General features: G+C 47.4%; 1 protein-coding gene across 2 annotated transcripts in view; it reads right to left on the reverse strand.

The window, feature by feature from the left end:
* The window catches only part of ACAN (aggrecan), a 49,252-nt gene that overhangs the window by 20,423 nt on the left and 9,331 nt on the right, over positions 1 to 19,498 (reverse strand). For both annotated transcript variants that reach the window (XM_030955217.1, XM_030955218.1), the window contains 6 exons: positions 7,030 to 7,106; positions 6,130 to 6,501; positions 4,667 to 4,841; positions 4,010 to 4,137; positions 2,758 to 3,051; positions 472 to 1,011 (listed from right to left, as the gene is read on the reverse strand). In XM_030955217.1, coding sequence (XP_030811077.1) covers positions 472 to 1,011; positions 2,758 to 3,051; positions 4,010 to 4,137; positions 4,667 to 4,841; positions 6,130 to 6,501; positions 7,030 to 7,099 — 1,579 coding nt within the window. In that variant the 5' untranslated portion in view covers positions 7,100 to 7,106. The remainder of the gene's footprint in view (positions 1 to 471; positions 1,012 to 2,757; positions 3,052 to 4,009; positions 4,138 to 4,666; positions 4,842 to 6,129; positions 6,502 to 7,029; positions 7,107 to 19,498) is intronic.

The following is a 19,498-nucleotide window of genomic DNA, read 5'->3' on the forward strand; positions in this document are numbered from 1 at the left end:
AGCTGTGGTGAGACAGCGGGTACAGGACTCCTCTGCACTGAGATGCGTGACCAGAAATGGTCTTCCAAAAACCAGTGCAAGGCCCTCTCAAACCCTTTTTGATGGAAATGCCTCATTCATGGAGCCCTGCTGCCACTGAGGATGATGTTCTGGGGATCTCTTTAGTTCTCCTCTAAGGTCTTCTTGCCTTGAATTTCCCCTTCCCTGGAGTCAGATGGATATGGGAGAGCAGAGTGTGACCACTGCAGCCCAACCTGAGCCCTGGTCAGCACATGTAGGGTGGCCCACAGCCTTCTCCTCTCCCCTTCTGCCCCACTGTGATGGAGGCTCTCAGCCTGACCCCTAACAGGCCTGTGCACCTCCAGGGACCTGCATGCCCTCTGAGATGGCAGAAACTCAGGCTGTTTTCAGCTGAATGGTTACCTCTAGAATGAACTGGCCTTCAGGCTTCTCTCAGTCCTGGTACCTTACCTGTGGGGGAGATGGGCTGCTCGGGAAGGTGGCCAGCACCAGGGGCAGCTGTCACTCGCACAAGCTGATCTTCCACTGTGAATGCCGAGGCAGACTCCAGTCCTGGGGTGGCAGTCACCCCCACGACCTCTTCCACCGAGCTCACCTCTGCTGTTTCTGTGGTGCTAGCAGTGCCAAAGGCGATGGTAGTGATGGCAGTGCCTAAATCTATGGTGGTGGCCTCTTCAGGTACAGTCCACACCGCTGTGCCATCCTCCCTGGTCACATTTTCCTCCTCTGTGGCAGCTGTCTCTGGTGTGAGAGCGGTGGTGAAGAGATCAGGCAGGGCAGTGAAGCTCTCATCCAGCCTGGTGGCCGTGGGGGTGATGTCAATGGGCTCCAGGGTGGCAATGCTGCCGCGGGCCTCCTCCTCCGTGGCATTGCGTGACAGGGGCAGCTCCACCTCGGTCTGGGTGACAGTCTGCACTGTGAAGGCGCTGCCCAGCTCGCTCCCAAGCTCGTCGACAAACTGCCCCGGGACCAGGCTCTCACTGTCCTCCCCTGCATCAGGACACAAAGCAGCAATCAGAGGGGATAATGTCTGTGACCGTGTTCACAGGAGTCTGAGCATGAGGGAGGAGACGAGGATCTGACTCCATGTTTCAGAAGGCTTGATTTATTATGATATATATATTATATTAAAACTGTACTAAAATAATAGAAGAAAGGATTTCATCAGAAGGCTAGCTAAGAATAGAAAAAGAAAGAATGATAACAAAGGCTTGTGTCTCGGACAGAGTGTGAGCCAGCTGACTGTGATTGGCCATTAATTAGAAACAACCGCATGAGACCAATCAGAGATCCACCTGTTGCATTCCACAGCAGCAGATAATCATTGTTTACATTTTGTTCCTGAGGTCTCTTGGCTTCTCAGGAGGAAAAATCCTAAAGAAAGGATTTTTCAGATTTTTCATAAAAGATGTCTGTGACAAATGTCAGCCTGATGAGGTGAGCTGCGCTGGTGCTGCCTCCAAGGAGCAGCTGAGTATCTCTGCTATGGGAGAGATCGTGACAGTTTGATAAAAGAAATGGTTTTCCTTCCTCCACTGTGGCTCCGTGCAACGCCTCAGCACGGAGGGCATGTGAGGAGGCACTGAGCCACCTCATGCTCCAAATGTGGTCAATCAGCGGGGACATGGCCCTCGCTCCTGCCAGGTCCCCTTCCCGGGAACACTTTGCCCATATCCAAGTCTGCACTGACCCCTAGTGCCTGCCGCAAGGAAATTGGGTCGGACGGAGGGAAGTCGGGGAGCTTGGATAACCTCCATGGCACATCCGTCTGAGCCATGGGAGAGAGACAATGGATTCTCACAGTCGGTAGATGAAACCTCAGCAGGATCACGATCTCCTTCTGCTCTGCCCAGGCCGTGAATTGAGAGCTCATCCTGTATGAGCATCCTAACCCTCTGCCAGGACAGCCAAGGCCACTTGCTGTACCAAACACAATGAAACAGCTCCCACCTTTCCCCTTCCAAATCAATTTCCCGCTCAAGTCACATCCCTTGGGTCTAGGACAACGTTCTTAACTGAGCAGCTCAGCTGACAAGGACTCTGGTTTGTAGAGCAGCATGAAACAGAACTCTGAGGGTGCCTAAGGGAGGGATGGATCACATCTTGGATGTGCAGCAAGGCAGGTCTTGGCTGGGGAGGGAAAAAGTATGAGATAATGCCTGGGTTTTCCTCTAATAATGCTTTCCCTGCTCTATTTCCAATTCCATTTTACTGCTGGTTCATTTTAGGCAGTACCTTTCAGATCTCAAGGGATTCAGAGATTTCTATAAAGATGCTCAGAAAAGGACTGACCATATGCATCAGTTTTAGAGGCAAACCCTGAGAAAACCAGGAGGCTGTGGCTTGGTGGACCAGCCTTTAACTTGGCCACATAATTGGGTACCTCCATGGGTCTGAGAGATGTATCTGGGCGCAACAGATCTGATCATAAGGTTTCAACACATATTTTGAAATATTGGGGTTTTTTTAAGCGTGGCAATCCTATTGGTTCTACTGTATTAAGATGCTAAGCAAAGAAAAGTAAATAATGCACTGTAACCAAAACCAAAGAGTCTCCAGGCCTGCCTGCAGCTGGAGCTGACAGCTGTAGGCACAGGCTCTGTCACCCACCACCCTGGACTGCTGTAACCTCTTGGATGGAATAAACTGCATGTTGGAGAGCTGCCTGGAGTCCCGCATGCCTCATTTCAGCTCTTACACAGAGTCACTGTGAGCAGCAGGGATTCTGAGACTCACCGCTGTAGCAGATGGCGTCATAGCGCGAGTCGGGGTGCGGGTAGCCCGTCTGGTTGGCGTGCAGGTACACCGTCCTCACGCCCACCAGGTTGCCCCCGCAGTTGGGGCGCGCCCGGGAGATGGGGTAGCGCACGCTGCGGTCGGCCAGCCAGCCCGCGCTGCACACATCCATGCCATCCTTCCAGGCCAGGTACAGCTCCCCTGTGGTGGCCAGGCGCGCTCCCAAACCCCGGCATTTGTCAAAAGCTTCTTGGAAGGTGAACTTCTCCGGGGCAGTGGCGTAGAAGACTTTGCCTGTAATCACATCGTCCATTAGCACAGGAATTATTGTAAATCAAAGGCAACTCGGACAAAGGAGAGAGAGAATGATGCATCTGACTCCATCATCAGAAGGCTAAAGAATTATTTTATTATACTATACTATGTACATTTGTATCTAAACTGAATCTGCCATGCGCTCACTCTTGCTCACACTGCACTCATCTCTGGTTCTCTCGTGACTGTCCTGTGACAGTCTGATACACACACTTCTTGGCCCTGATAGGCCAAGGGAACAGAACATCCTCACTTTGGGTAAACAATCTCCATATTGCATTCTACTTTAGCACAACACAGGCACAGCAAGCGAGATAAGAATTGTGTTTTCCTTCTCCTCTGCTTGTTTCACAGTTTCTCCCTGTTCAGAGGGCATGTGAATACCACAAGGAATTACCTGTTAGATTCTAATCACAATTCCCTTTCTGTCTCCTTGCCACTCATAAGAGTTTGGATAAGATGAGGACTCCTGTGTATTAGAGCTGAAATGCAAGCCCATGTGAGTGACTTTGTAAAGGCCAGAAGAAAGTGAGTCTTACAGACCAAATGCAGATTTGACCAAAACACACCACACCAGCTGGAGCCACAGGGCAAGGGGGAGATAAAGGACAATTTCAATTCTGTTGTGCTGAATATTTCAATGTCATGAGCATGAATGATTGGTGCATCTGAATGTCACACACTCAAATGGCTGACCAGGCAGGATGGCGTGGACTCTGGTGGAGGTTAGACGGACTCCACCCTCTACGCTGCATTAGTCATTTGACATTAAAATTGTCCAAGGTCTAATAAAAAGACTGTAAAGAACATCTGGGCTGGCCAGGGAATGTGCTTTCCAGCTTTAACCTGCCTTTTCTCTATTTGCTGTTGTCCAGTCTAGGCATGATCAGGACTTTGGCTGCTTCTGTGTCTAGTAACAATAAAAGCCCCAAATCACCTTGCATTTGCTCTGCATAGCAGTAAACATCATAGGTTTCATCTGGCTCACGGACACCGTAGGTTCTCACTCCTGGAAATTCGTCCTTGTCGCCATAGCAGCGCTCCCGGGGCCAGTGGATGGGGTACCTGAGGGAGAGATTGTGGATAAGGAGGGGAGGCAGGACCCTGGCAGCCACTGAAGGCTGGGAAGGAGATGCAGAGCACTCCCTCTGCATGGCTTTTATGGCTTTTCCCAGGTTACGGGAAAGGGAAAGGATGATCTGCTGTCCTGCCCTCACTCTGATGGTCCTTGGAACCCTGAACAAAGACATCAGGACAAGGTGCCTCCCCAGTGAGAGATGCACAGCTCAGTCTGGTTGAGCCAAATTTGTACATCTTGGCACAACATTGGTTTTGTTCAGGGAAGATGGAGGATCAGGATGAAGCCATTGTCCACTCAGTTGTCACCACCAGCCCAGGAGCACAGCGGTCACTCTGCTTTCCTGCTAGAGATCCACCTCTAACAGAGAATGACTTGTAATCCACCACCCCCCTTGGAACACCAGCAGTTACAACAGCTGAGATTTAACAACCATTTTCAGTTAGTGGCTTCATCACAGGAGTCCTTCCCTAACAATGCTGCTGTGGCTTTCCCTTCCCCTGCGTGGCTTCTCACCTGACAGTCTGATCAGACAGCCAGCCAGCATCACACTGCTCGTACCCATCCTCGTAGGCAGCCTGCAGCTGCTCGGGGGTAGCAATGACAGCACTGTTCTGGATACAGGCCTGCTTTGCCTTCTCAAAGTTCAGGGTGTACCTTGTGGAGATTGCTCTGTAGTGGAATACGATGCCTGGAAAAGACAATGGACATCACTCACAATCACCAGCCCCTTGCCTTCCAGAGAAGGCACAAGAAAAAGGCAAAATTAATCCTCATCCTGTAGAGCTCTGCAGTGGAAGCTGTCTCCCTGTCTTATACAGAAAGCAAAAACCCCAAAAAGGAGAAGGATTGCACAAAACTTTTGTTATTTTATCCACCTATTACTAGGACAGGCTTTGCAATATGGCAATGGAAGTTTTTCCAGAACAGCCCAGTTCTCCAGATGAGGGCATCCCATCTCCTAAAATGTTTGGAAAAAAATTAAAGGTCTGATAAGGGCCCTGTTCCAGCTTTACCCACTTGAGTAATAGCCCAGTGTATCCAGTAGCACCTCCTGCCAAGGATGTCGTCTTGCTGCCTCTGTAATTCACCTTCTGCCAGAAGAGACATGTTCTTGCCATATTCTGCCATGAGTCATTTTACTGGTTTGTTTAGTCTGGTCCTAGCCTGCTAAAATAAATGCTGGGCCTGTGGCTTCTACACTCATCACCTTATCTGTGACCTGAGAGAAAGGGATTATTCCTACGAGGAAAGCACTGCATTCTCTGCCTGTGTGCCTGTCCTGGGTTGACTATATGATGCTTTTATCCCCAATCATCTTGTTCTGTTTATGCTGAATAATAAGTTGTGCACCTTTAAGACTTGTTCCAGAGAGTGAAGGAGGGAGAGAAGAAGCTCAGTTTGTTTTCAGACACTGCACTCACTCCTCCACATTCCTGCTCCTGGACAGTGTTTTCTGTGGATGGACAGACAGCGGGACAGAGCTCTCCTTTGTTTTAGTTAGTTTTAGCTAGCTGAGGCAAAGAAGTTCCATGGACTGTGGTGTTTTTTTTCCTTTACTTTGGACCTGTTTAAACCTGCTCTGGACTGAACAGCAGAGGAGCACCCACAGGCCCACCAGGCCGGGCCTGGGCTGTGGCATTTCCAGCACTGGAGGGACGGATAAGAGACTGAGTGAGCTGAGCTACAGCCCACCAAGGGGACTCTCTGAGTTTGTCATCTCTTTTGGAGTAGCAAGGGGTTTTATTGTTTAATATTGTTTAGGTTTTATTGTTTAATAAACAGCTTTTTCCCCCTTTTCTCCAAGGAGGTATTTTCTCCCGGACCGGTTGGGGAGAGGAGCCAAATGAATCTGCTTTCCTAGAGGAGCCCCTTTGGGTGTTCTCTCCAAAATTTGCTCTGAACCAGGAGAGTGCCTCTTCCTCCTTTCAGGCCAAGCAGCAAGACACAGACAGAAAAGAGCAAGGTCAGGATCCCACCTTTCACCAGGACCTCGATTGTGTCTTGTCTGTCCTCAATGCCGTACATCACTTCGCAGCGGTAGATCCCGGTGTGGTTGGACCTCAGTGCCTTGATCTCCAGCGTGGCGTCCGTGGGGATGGCAGGGTAGTTGGGCAAGGAGATCACCTCCCTGTACTCGCTGTTGAGCCGGATCTTGCCACCCGTGGCCACCAGCAAGACAACCTCGGTGCCGTTGGAGAGCTTGCTCCACTTGATGCGTGGGGTCAGCATGACGCTGGTGTCCTGCTCCTCCGGAATGTTGAAGTAACAGGGGATGTTCAGGGAGCTTCCCAGGATAACACGCAGGGGAGACTGCTCAGGTATCTTGACTTCCAGGCCATCACTACTGTCTGCCAGTTCCCAAACAGAGCAATGGTTGCATCAATGACACATGTAATAAAAAATATCCCATGTTTCCCTACGATCCAGTGCCTATGTCTGCTGTGCAAACCCGTACCCACATATTCACACATGATATTTTTGTCTAATCTACAAAGGGAAGTTGTGGCAATGACCACTGCACCATGGCTGCTTTTGAGATTTGGACCACAGCTGGATTTGGGAATGAAGGGAACAAAGGGCTCTGCTGCAGCCTAGCTGCTGCCCACTCTTTGAGTTCACACCTGGTACTGTTTTAAAAGGGAAATGCTGAAATTCTCTTAATTTCCCTACAAATCTGCAGCTATCTCCCTGGCTTCCCAAGCACCAGACAGTGAGGCTGTGGCACAGCAGACATCCGAACAAAGGAGCCTTGTGTGTGCACAGCACAGATCTTGGACACATTTATTCATTTATTTCTGGGGGCTGCCTGTCCTTGAAGATGGGACCAGAGTGCAGAAGGTGGTTCAGTCCTGCTTTGCCATGCTCTGAAAACATACCTGAGAGCTCCACAGAGTTGGCTGCGGTGATGACTTGCAAACACACAAACACTAATAGCAAAGTGGTCATAATTTACCTGCAAGAAACAACACAGGGAGAAAGGATTTGTGTATGTTCACAGGAGCTGAGTGCTATGGATGCTGCTGCAAGGCAGTGCAATTCTTTCAGCTGCCCCTAAAGCCTCCTACACTCCTCACACCAGCAGGGAAAGCCTGTCCTTGGGGAATGATTCTGCCCCGAAGTGCTGCTTGCTTTGGGACATCAGTCCATGGGATAAATAAATAAGATGCTCTGCTCTGTACAGCAGTCTGAAGTGTTATACACCACTTAACATACTGCTTTCCCACTCCCTCTCTTGTGATTCAGTCTTACCTATGGAGCAGAAAGGCAATTTTACAGCAGATCTTCACACACCTGTTATGTATTTAGTCAGGAGGGACCATTGCATCCACTAAGCTTTTGTCTCAGAACAGGAGCTGTTCCTCACTGGGCATGCCAAATCAAGCCAGAACTGGCTTTCAGGCCAGATGGTTGGAAGAATTTTCTATTCCGTAAAATGCTCTGAAGGGAAAATTGCCCTCTACATGGGGGAAAAGTAAAATGTTACAACTCTTTTTGCACAGAGAGTCAGCATATCCCCAAGTGCAAATTGATCCAGAACTAATACAAGAAATCCACAGGATACAGTTCTGGGCATCTTAAATCTGCCCTAAAAATATCTTCTTGGGATGCCTCAGTCAGAGCAACCTGCAGGATGATTCTGAAGGCTTCAGGAAAAGAAAGAATCATCCTATTGACATTGAGTGACAGAAGCAATATTGGGAGGCCAGCTAATTTAATCCTAACTGGATTACCATGCACTATAATACCATGTTGTGTTAAATCACCACAAAGACTCAAGTTGGTTTCAATATTTCAAATAAAAAACAGGTTCTCTGGCAACCCAGTGCAGTTTGGCATCACTCTTCAGCCCTGACTCAGAAGGAAGGACCACACCTACTGAATCACTGGTGTTTCCTTTGAGGTCTGGATATTGGCTGTTTCACTCCTGTGATCTAGAAAGATTCCAGATGACTTCAGCTGACAGGTAACATTCCAGGTATATGCCTATTGGACTTGTAGAAAACTCCATTACATATCCTCACTGGCACAAGAAAATGTCAAAAATAATCCCCATCCTGTACAGTTCAGCATTAACCTTTCACCTATGAAAAAGCTGAGCTACATGCCCTCATTAATTTTAATCTGACACACCACAAAACCTTATCTTTAGTGAACAGAGACAGCTCTGCTGGCAGAAAATAGGAGAGAACAGGGATGGAACATATTGGCAGAGGAGTGTGGAGACTACAGTTTGAAGCTGTAGGGCTGAACAAGATCAAATGGAGATATTTTCTGCTGTGTGTGGGATAAAATTCCAGGTAAGAGCTAACCTCAGGGAGAACTCTGGGAGCTGTACATGTGTTTGGGTGTCTCTCTGGTGAGCGGTGATGTCTGCACAAACAATGTATTACAAGCCTCTTCTGCAGATGACAGCTGACTTCACCATTTCCCTGCAGGGATGAGCAGTGCAGAGGAGGTCAGAGAGTCTGGCAGCCAGCCCTGGGGCAGTGGGCTGTGCCCACAGGATGGGCTCTGGGGGCAATGAAGCGCCTGCTGCTCCTCAGCAAAGCAAAGGGAATTGGAAGCACCAGCCTGGAATCAGCTTGGCCAAGCAATACCCAGGAGTCCTTAAAGAGCTGGCTGAGTGAGCTGCTGGCCCACTGATGCTCGTCCATAATCTCTGCTGGGGCAGGTCCCAAGCACTGAAGCTCTGAGCCCACAGCCAGCCAAGATACACAATGATGAGCCTCACAAATACGTGCTACTTTGATTGACATAAATTCCAGGCAAAATAATGGAAAATCTGATACAGAGTTCAGTTCATTAAGCACTGAAGAATAGATGTAATAGTAATCTTAGTTAAGGCACTTGTGTATAAAACAGGTGCTTCCAGCCTTTTATTATTTGGCATGATTCTAAGCTTGTTTGATAAAGCTGCCTGCATGGCTGTAACACAATGTAATTAGATTTTGATAAGGTTTGAATTTTTCCAGGGTTCTTTGATATGAAGATGTGTAATGCCAGTAGTACATCCATTAACATGGCTTAGCAGAAGCCAGGCTGGTGGTTCCCTAATGGGATCCATCTAAGGGGCCTTGAGGGAAATATTTCTAATGGGCATCTACAGGGGTTGGTATTAGAGCCAATGGGTTTCCATACAGACTGTATTTTAATAGAATCAAATATAAAATTGAAATGCACGCTTGACAATGGGATGTTGAGTCCTAGAAATAAGTCACTCAGGAGAGCTACTGCTGTTATCCAACAGTAAACCAAACAGGAATTCCTCTCTGTGCATTAGAGGTGAGCAATGGGAATACTTTGCACACCCCTGGGCTGTCACGAAGCTATCAGAAAAAGGTGGTGAAGAAATATCCACTAGCAAGGATCTGAGGGCTGGACAGAATGCTATATGGGGGAAGATTAGAAAATAGGAAATTTGAATCTAATGATTGTAACAAATAAAAAAAGAAAAACTGAGAAGTTGACAACTGGGCACAAATAGTTTCAAGCAGAGAGTGCTGGTGCTAAAGGGCTCTTTAATCTAGCAGAAATTCATGACCAGAACTAATAGCTTGGAGACATATGTTGAGTAAAATCAAATGGGAAACAAAGCCCACATTCTGCACAGTGGGTGATGGATCACTGAAACTGGTACCAAAGGAAGTGATGGAGTTTCTGTCAGGGTGGATCCTGCAGGGCAGAAGGGATTTGGGTAGAGGATACCCTCCTAATCACTAGTAAAATATCTGTTTGAGTATTAAATAAAACCTCTTACTTCTCCAGACTGCCTAGATGAGGTATCTTTCACTGACTTGCATTTTGCCAAAATCAAAGCCAGCTGAATAGCTCTGAGTGCCATGAGATAAACTCAGCCAAGAGAGGCAGGCAGCTTTAGGCCTGGGTTACCTACTAAGGAATAGAAATATCCTAGAGCAAGGAGACACAGATGTTTAAATATAAACTCCAGGAGCTGCCTGCTGAAAAGACTTCTAGATTTTGTGGCTACAGGAAACAGGTGCTGTTCTGAGTTGGTATTTCTGTGTACACTGGCAGTGGACAGGAGGAGAACAGGTTCATCTGCCCATCAGGTAGACATCACACAACAGAATGCCCTAAACAGAAGAAATTTCCTTTGTCCCAAAAGCTAAGACAAGCTCATGTACTCTTGGTCTTATTCAAGCTTTATGCTGATCTTCCACAAGGGAAAACAGCCCCAAATGACAACAGCTGGGACCAGTGGTCTCTTTGCAGTTCGGTTTAGCTATGGAGGAAAAAACCCAACCTCCTCCTATCCCACAGAAGCCCAGAGGAAATGGATTTTCCTTGTGAGCAGTGGTTAACAAATCAGAATAACAATGTTTTGGGTGTATTCCGCGAAAGTGTTGAGTCCCTGCCAGCGAGAAACCCAACCTACTCCTCAGGGTGCTGTTTGCAATGTTGATCTTCATTTTTCACTCCCCTGCAGCATGCCAAGGAGATCCAGCCCTGAGTCTGCAGGCAGCTCTGGTGGGATTCAGTGCTCTGGGAATGCCTTTGATCCCTGTCCTGTTGTTACAGCAGCGGTTCCATGCTGCAATGCCCCTGCTCCCTGGGGTCTCCAGGGGGATGTCCAGGCACTGGCTAATGGGTAAACAGCTTCTTGAAGAAGCAGCTCTGGAAGCAAGTGAGTAAAGAGGGAGGTCTGAGTGAGCAGATGTGGATAGCATGGGTGGTGCAGACCTGCTCTGCCCTGACAAGGGAACTGGGGAGGTTCTTCCTGCCATTCTAAACCCCAGACTGACTGTGGAGGCAGAGCAGGGTGAGTAGCTCAAGTGTGGATGCTGTCTCTTACTGAGGTGTAGGTTCAGGCTGTGCCCAGAGCACAGGAAGGTGCAGTTCAGTGTGTGGCAGTGTCAGTGTGTGCTCAGGCAGATGGGATCTGGCACAGAGGAACAGTGCTCAAGAATAGGTAAAGGCTCAGTGTCACTGTCATATTTTCTGAAAAATCCCTTCGCCAGGATTTCTTCTCCTGGGAAGATGAGAAGCCTCAGAGAAAAAACAATATTATCTCATTTGCTTTTTTCTGTTTTTCTGCTTTGGAATGTGGCTGGAGATTGTTTACCAACAGGTGCATGTTTGATTGGTTCCATGTGAATTGTTTTTACTTAATGACCAATCACTATCAGCTGTGTCAGACTCTGAGGAGTCAGTCATGAGTTTTTCATTATCATTCTTGTTAGGCCTTCTAATGTATTCTCTATTCTTTAGTATAGTTTTAGTGTGGCACTCTTTATTATCATATAAGTACATAAAATAATAAATTAGCCTTCTAAGAACATGGAGTCAGATTCACTCATCTCTCACCTCATCCTGGGGACCCCTGCAAATGCCACAGCTCGGTACAACCTGGAGCAGGCTCAGCAGCGGCAGGAGCATCCCCTGCTCAGGATCTTACTGCTTGGCCCCAGCTGCAGCTGAATGGCTAAGGAGAGAAGCCTTGGAAACATGCTGGGAACACAGCCAATGCCCCTACCATATGTGTCATAAATAACACAGGCCTCTGGACACATCCTCCTTTGATTTCTTTGAAAAACATTGAGGAATTCTGGCTACTAGAATAAGGAACTGCCAGGTCACTGCTGGCAAACTCCAATTCAGTTTCAGGGTCCTTCTCTCCTGGCAGAAGTCACCCTGAAGAGAAGTTGTTCTGCACACACTTTGGTGGAGCTGAAAAGAGGAGTTTTGTCCTGGCGCTAGCGGGGAGCCCTGTGAGGGGTAATTCCTGCAGCACAGAGCCCTCCAGACAGGCAGCAATGATCACACCATGCTTTCTGCCAGGTCCATGCCACAAAAACCACCTCCCATCCCTGCAGACTGCTCTCCTGCAAAACTCCATTTGCACTTTCTCAGAGAGCAGCTGGAGCAGGCAGGTTTGTGGCGAGAGGAGGAGGAGGCAGGAGGAGTTACACAAGGTCAGGGCTGTGCCTCTGTCCCTCTGTGGGGTACTGAGCAGTCTGGAGCAACAAGAATCCAACCAAACTGCCACAAAAATTCCAGCCATCCTACCATCTCCAACCAGTGCCCACAGAAACAAGGCCCTCTCCAATTCACCCTGGGCCTGGAAGGATTCAGGAAAGAACTCTTGCCTTTCTGAGAAGGACAAGGTTGGGAATTGCTGCTCTGCTCAGGAGCTCCCCATTCCAGAGTACAACTGTCCCTTTCAGTGAAGTTTATTGCCACTCTATTTTGCTCCTAACACTGTGCTTCTGTGTCAGGCTGTGTGCAGTGTCCTAAACTGGCTGCATATAATTATGTTTATTTGAGAATCCAGGTGTGTGTGGAGGGAAGTGTGGGCCTATGTGCAGACAGGTTTAATCCCTTGCTCTTCCAACCACATCCCCAGCTTTTCAAAGGGATGAAGAATGTAGAGGGAGCAAGAAAGGAAAAGTCACTACAGTGGAAGTTCAACAAAGTACCTACACAGTCAGACTGTACAGTGGAAAATAGCCAGAGGGGCCGTTTGCAGCACAGTCAAAGATGTTTGCTTACTGGAAAGCATTTTCTCTTCTAGTCTCTTTTAATTGAGTCCCAGCTGCAGTTTTTCCTGTGGCCTTTGCTTGCTCCAGACCATGTTAATCACCCTTGTTGCAATGTTGCAATTGTTTTCCTTTTTTTTTTTTTTTTTTTTTTTTTTTTTTTTTGGTAGGGGCAGAGGTGTCATTTTTAAGCTTCCTTCTTTCTCAGTTTTGGAAAGCCTTTAGTACACTTCCATTTTCCTTCTGGCAGCTCACAAAATGTCACTCATTACCTAGAAGATATGCCTGGACATAAAGGCATGTCCAAAGACAATATTTCCTCTAAAATTATGGATATAAAGAGGTTCCTGAGCAAGAGTTAAGTTCAGCTCTGTTTATTTAGCCTTGGAATCTCTTTCTTCAACTGGTTTTCCACCCCCAGTTTATTCCCCATCAGGAATGTATCTTAGTTTCTCTTGGACATGTGGTCACCTCCATCCAGCTTTATCTCAGCATTATTGTTTTCAGGCATCAGCACCTGAGACCAGGGGTCTGAGGAGACCCCATCACCCAGCAGGGGCATCAGAAGAGCACACCCTATGCCCTTGTAGGTTTTGGAATCAAACAGTGGTTTCTCCTCTCCTCTGTGAACCTACAGACTGCTCCTGTGTGATCTCCACAAACAAACACTTTATTGTCCCTCTCTGTGTTCTCAGCCCCTCTGCTGGAATCAGGGTTTTTCAGTTGAAAACCTCAGCCAGGTCCAGGAAATGGGAGGGAAGGAAGGGGAGGTGGGTGAAGTGAATGAGGTGGGCAAAATCAGTTTTATTTCTTCTTCTTCTTCATTTCTTTTTAAATAAGGCAAAATTTTGGAACAGAAATATGGCAATAACTGCACTCCTGTAATTTTTCATGTTTTTTCAGCTGTAAAGAAAATAAGAGAAATATTCCATTCTGTCTGGCTTCCTAACCATTCTGCAAGGCCTTTATGTGCAGAGCAGCTTGGATCCTGCTCCTGCCTGCTCCATTTCTGAAATGATCCCTGCAACAACAAAATCTTTTTTTTTTTTTCCCCAATCAAAAAGACACATGGCAGCAACTGCTCAGACATTTTGTCATAGAGGCATGTGGTCCTGACAGCCCTGCAGCACTGGCTGCCTGGATTGCTCCAGGGGATGGCAAACTGGTGGCACTGAGGCACTTTAGGTGCACAAAACAGAGAACATTTAGTGCAGATGAGGGATAATATGAGACTTCACCTCAAGCCTCAGCTGGCTCCTGTCCTCAAGCACCCCTTGCCACTGCAGGTATGGACATGGTCAGACACAGCTCTGTTGATGGTACCAGGGTGCCTTTAGCCATGACATGAGCTCCAGAGCTCCTCTCTGTCCTCCCACACAGACAGGCAAAGCTGGTGCTTGCTCTGCCCTTTCCAGTGTCTTTAGGGCTTCTCTTCCAATAAAACAGTTGCAGTCTGTTGTAATTTATCTGATTATACTGCTTACACACTACAGGAAACGTGCTCAAGGTTGTAGGCTCATGCTTTCAGTGAGCAAGATGCCAGAGGAAATCTTGACAAAACCTAAAGGGTCCCGTGCTAGGTTCAGTTGGTGATCCAAGCTCAGACAGATGGGCTGGCACAAAACTCCTACAAAACACAAAAGGTTTCCCAAGCATTTATCTGATCTCTGCCACAGAACAGCTCTCATCTTCCCCTGATGTACATTGGTTTTACACAATATCTCCACTGATTTCAGCAACAAGTTAAACACACAGGCCCCAGGGCAGCAGAAGCCCACACCACCAGTCATTCCAAAACCATCCCTCTTGCAGGAAAACCAGAACTGTCTGCCACCAGCAACACCCACCATGGTAATTTTTCTATCCTTCAAGGACAGAGGAGTTGTAAAACACCCACTTATGGCAAGCAGATGAAAGCTGGAGCCTTTCAGGCAAGGTGTGGGATCAGCACCAAGCCCTGGGCTGCCATGGCTCCAAGTGTCTGCTTGATATGGAAAGCCAGAGCTACACTCACACAGGCACTGGAGCCTCTGAATTCAAGGGAACAATGAGCCTTTGAGACTGGTTGAAGCTCACACTCAAAATCCTCTCTAGTCCAAGAGGAGGAACTGAAAGTTCTTAAAGAGCAGTTAATCTCCTTATAAAATAGGTGTCTGAGCTGAGAACCTTTAAAGAGGAGTTCAGCCTTTTCTGTCAGCTAGCAAGGGAGCCTGAAGCACTGATAGACATCTAAGTTTTAGAAATTGGTGGGTGATTTCGCACTCCATAAAGTCTCCTTATATCCTGTCCACTTTTTCTGGAGGTGCTGTCAGCCTTAAGTGAAACTCCTCCAGACAGGGGAAGAAAACCAGCACAACACAAAGGAGGAGAAACCAGATTCTCCCCAGATGTGAGGTGTGAAGATGGCAGCTTGGGCCATGAGCCAAGGAAGTCGATAAGAGACCTTAAACTGACAACTTTTTCCACCCAAATGCACTGGCTCACTATAAATCCCATGAAAACCACAAAAACTGTTGTTTCTGTGCACACAGGATCTGAGCTGCCAAAGTCCAGTACAGAGGAGGAGGAAGAAAAGATTGAGGGGCCTGGAAAATCCTCTGAGGGAGCTTGTGTAGGATGGGTAAAGCTCATCTGAGGGGCAGCATCCACTTGGCCCCACCACAGGATGTCCTATTGCTCTGCTGGAGCGTGTGGATGAGGCACAGGCTGCGCTGGAGATTTTCCCTAGTGCACAGTTTGACTTCTCACTTGTATCAGGAGAGGGCTGAAACCTCATTTGTACAAAGATGTGGCCTTAACAATGAGAAATCATCCTTGTCTGGCTGCAGAACAAGATGTGGATGTGGCTACAGGACAGCAAATCTCTGCAGTGCTTCTGTGCTGGCAGAAGATTCCAAAGAACCATGGAATGGTTTGGGTTGGAGCAGAACCTTAAAGGGTTCATGCACAGCCCTTCTGCCCTGACCCAGCTCAGCCCTTCAGAAGGATGGCTTTGCAGAAAGTAATGAAGTGTTTGAAACCATGTTTTATTAGAGAACTTGTAGGCATGGAGACCTAAATCTTCACAGGCTCTGCTTGTTACTGCCCAGGTCTGGTAACTGTTAATGCTCTGCTACCCAAAATCACCTTGGATGCTCCTAAGAAATGCCATGTGGAAGTTCAGCTAACAGGGCACTGGGTGGCACTGGAAGAGACACTGCAAAGCTGGTTCCTGCCGGCTTCACAATGATTTTTCCAGGTGGACAGAAAATATCAAGCTAGCTTGGACTAACAACAACCTCAGGAGGGTCAAGGTGAGAGCCACACCTGTGTGTGGCTGCAGGGTCTCTCTACACACTGTGCCACACTGAGGACATGTTGTGACCCCATGGCCCCATTGCATTAATGTTATTAATTAATTAATGGGAATGGACACCTCTCACAAGGTACAAAACTGCAGCAACCTCTGGCTAAGGACAATTTCTACTGAAGTACTACACACATCAGACTCCACCATGATCTTTGGTGAGGCTATCCATGCTGGGAATATACACAGCTGGTGATATTAAACCTTCTCATGGTATCACATCTTGGACACAAAAAAGATAGGTGAGCAATCAAATCCTATCTGTGCCTATTCTGTGCCTTAGAGAGCACAGCATGCTGCTGGTGCTTAACAGCAGTAAAAGCAGCCTTTCATCCAGCTTGGAGGAAGAGCTTCCAGCTTCATCACAGCCTCACTATCTGCCTCTTTTTGCTCCCCATTTTCTCTTTCCAAAGTTGGCACCTGAAAGTTTTCTCTGCATTAATTCCAGACATTGTGTAAACACTGTGCTTAGATTTACTTAAATGAGGCTGTTTCAGCCCCAGTTTTCCTCCCAAGTGGATTTCCTGTCTCATAAATTCAAGACATGAACAGTTTAGTTTTGCTAGGAAGGTGGAATCTCAAACTGATCCTCCCTTTGGGATGACCTGGAAGACAAAAGGGCAAATGGCATGGGAGAGGGCCTGGGGTTTTCTGGTTACTGGCTGAAAGAGGGGAGCCATCCTGCCATGTGCTGTTCAGGATGCAGTGCTCCAGGAGCCTGTTACTATTTGCCATAAATAATCTGCAACTTTTGAAATCTACCAATTTCCTGGCATATTTTTTTTTCCTTTGTAACTCAAGAAGATGGAAAACAATCTTGGAGAACAATCTTTTCTTACTGAGCAGATCACTGGCATTTTCATTGGAAAAGTATTTTCTCCTGTATCCAGATCCTCAAAGTATTTGTGACTCTTTAGAAAGGCCCATGCATACCAAATGTTCCCACACACCCTTTGTGCAAGGCAAGCAGAGGAAGTCCTAGGAGTAAAAGAGCTTTTCCTCTCAGCCTCTACTCACTGGGACTTCAGGTAATTTCTCTGGCAGCAATATGAACCCCCAGCCACAATGAAACTGAGTTTTGCTAGTGCTGCTGAAGGATCTCACACACTCTGTTGTCAAAAGAGGGGTCTTTGCCAGAGCATTGGGGTGGATTTTCACCAAAGTAATCTGTTGTCTGGGAATTATATGATCACTGTCAGTTCTGAAGGTCCTGGGCTCACTCTGCCTTCCAGCTTATGGAGAGGGCACACAGCACAAAGAGACCACAAGCTCCACATTCAGACTGTAAATGAGGGTTTTGCTGCCTTGGCTGTGTTGAACAAGACTCTCCTACTTCTCCATTTCCTCTGCCAGCAAACCTCTGACAACTAAATTGAGCACAAAACATCCATGCCAGCTTGTATTTCTCCAGGAGGTTGAATGGTACAGGAAGGATTAAGGAAGAGAAGCAGCTTTTCACTCCCATCTCTGGTTCTAGGAAAACTTAATCAATGGCTGGGCATTGCACCCCCTGAAACTGCCTCATGCATGACAGCAGGAGAATGGTTTGCTGTCTCCTCTCATTTCCTCCTCAACCAGCTCTCCCAGACCACTTTGTCCCCCTCTTGACAGCTTCAGCAGTGGTGACAGATTTTGTGGGCCATGGACAAAGCTCTGCCTCTTGGTCCCGTCCAGGGATGGAGCCAAGCAGCCGGCGGGTCCTGGTTTGCCCTGGCTCTGCAAACCAGGGGCTTTCCTGGAAGTGTGTGGATGGCTTAAGGCCCTGCTGAAATCTCACCAGATAATCTCTTCTTTCATGTTTTCCCTTTATATTCATCCCCAGTCACTCTCCCAGCCATTGCCATCTCATGGCACTCACAGAATGATAGAATGGTTTGGGTTTGATGGGATGTTAAAGATCATCCAGTGCCAACCCCTCTGCTGTGGACAAGGACATCTTTCACTAAACCACTTTGCTCAAGGCCCTGTCCAACGTGGCCTTGAACACTTCCAGCCATGGGACATCCACAGCTTCTCTGGGCAACCCATACTGGTGTTTCACCACTCTCACAGGAAAGGATTTCTTCTTAATATCTAATCTAAACTCTCCTCTGTCAGTTTGAGTCCATTCCCTCTTGTCCTGTCACTACATGTTGCTGTCCCAAGTGCCTCTCCAGCTCTCTTGTAGCCCCTTTAGGCACTGGGAGATGCTCTAAGGTCTCCCTGGAGCCTTCCCTTCTCCAGGCTGAATGCTCCCAGCTCTCCCAGCCTGTCTCTAAAAACGTGCTCCAGACCTCTGAGCATCTTCATAGCATTGCATGCCTGCAAAATTCCTTCCTTTTTTTATGTGCTCAAACGGTTCCTGTACCAGGAGACCATTCTGGTGTGCAGTTTCACTCAGAGCTAAGACACACAGTGTGTGTTTAATTTAATTTAACTGGCTCAGTCAATAAGTTCTCTGTTTAATTTAGTGCTGCTCCATTCCTTTTGGAGAACAGAGTGCAGTCAACTGTCCTGTGCTGCACCAGCCATTCCAAGGGGATTTCACAGTGCAGGGAACACCAAGGGATGCTCAGCTCTCCGTGCTGGGGATGCTTCCATTGGGCACGGACACTCATCCACTGCTCCTATTCACTTGTCAGGTCACTTTGTCCAAACAGTAATTCCTGCCTTTGGTTCAGACTGTCCTTTTCTTCTTGGGAAGAAACCAACGGGGACTCCAGGCAGAAAATAAATCTCTCTCCTGTGTTTTTCAACTATGGTGATGCTTTAGAATGGAGCCAAATTGTACAGCGGAGAAGAAACCGCGACAAGAAAGAAGATAAGGACAGAATGGTTCACAGCCAAACTAGCTTGTTTTGGGGCTGCCACAGAGAAGGACCATCCATCAGAGACCTCAAAAGCTTTAAGTCCTGTTTTATGAGACTGGCAAGGGAGCTGGAGAGAAAGGAGTGATGTGATGGAAAAGGTGCCTAAGAAATTGTCCTCACTGCAGTGGATGTTGTTCTCTGGGTGATGTATTCACCCACCCAGGAGGAAAGGTAATGGGACTCTGCATCATAGGAGAGAGAAAAAGGGGCAGAAGAGTTTCAGTTCCTTGCCTTGAGATTCTCATCTTGGCCCAGGCCAAAACTTCACCAAGAAAACCCTTCAAACAAACACTTCCTGAGAAAAGCAACAAAAATAAAAGGATAACATTTTTAATCATATGGGACCCATTGCTTAGTCCAAAACTCAATCACAGGCTTTTCCTTTTTTTTTCCAAAGGATGTCTTAATTTCGTCTTGAAACTCTGCCCACACTGAAAGGTCTGTTCCCCTCAAACACATGGTGAAACTACCCTAAAGAACAGAGACACTGCACTGGAAATACAGCCAAACTCTGTGACCGGAATGTACATTTTGTATATAGACATCCTTCAATCTTATAAATCTTATAAATGGTATAACTTAGGAGAAAACTGTGTGGATGTGATATTGGAAGAGAGAGCATGAGGAAGAGAATTACCCTCTCCAAAATGGG

Source organism: Camarhynchus parvulus, chromosome 10 (assembly GCF_901933205.1).
Source record: "Camarhynchus parvulus chromosome 10, STF_HiC, whole genome shotgun sequence".
Taxonomy (NCBI): domain Eukaryota; kingdom Metazoa; phylum Chordata; class Aves; order Passeriformes; family Thraupidae; genus Camarhynchus; species Camarhynchus parvulus.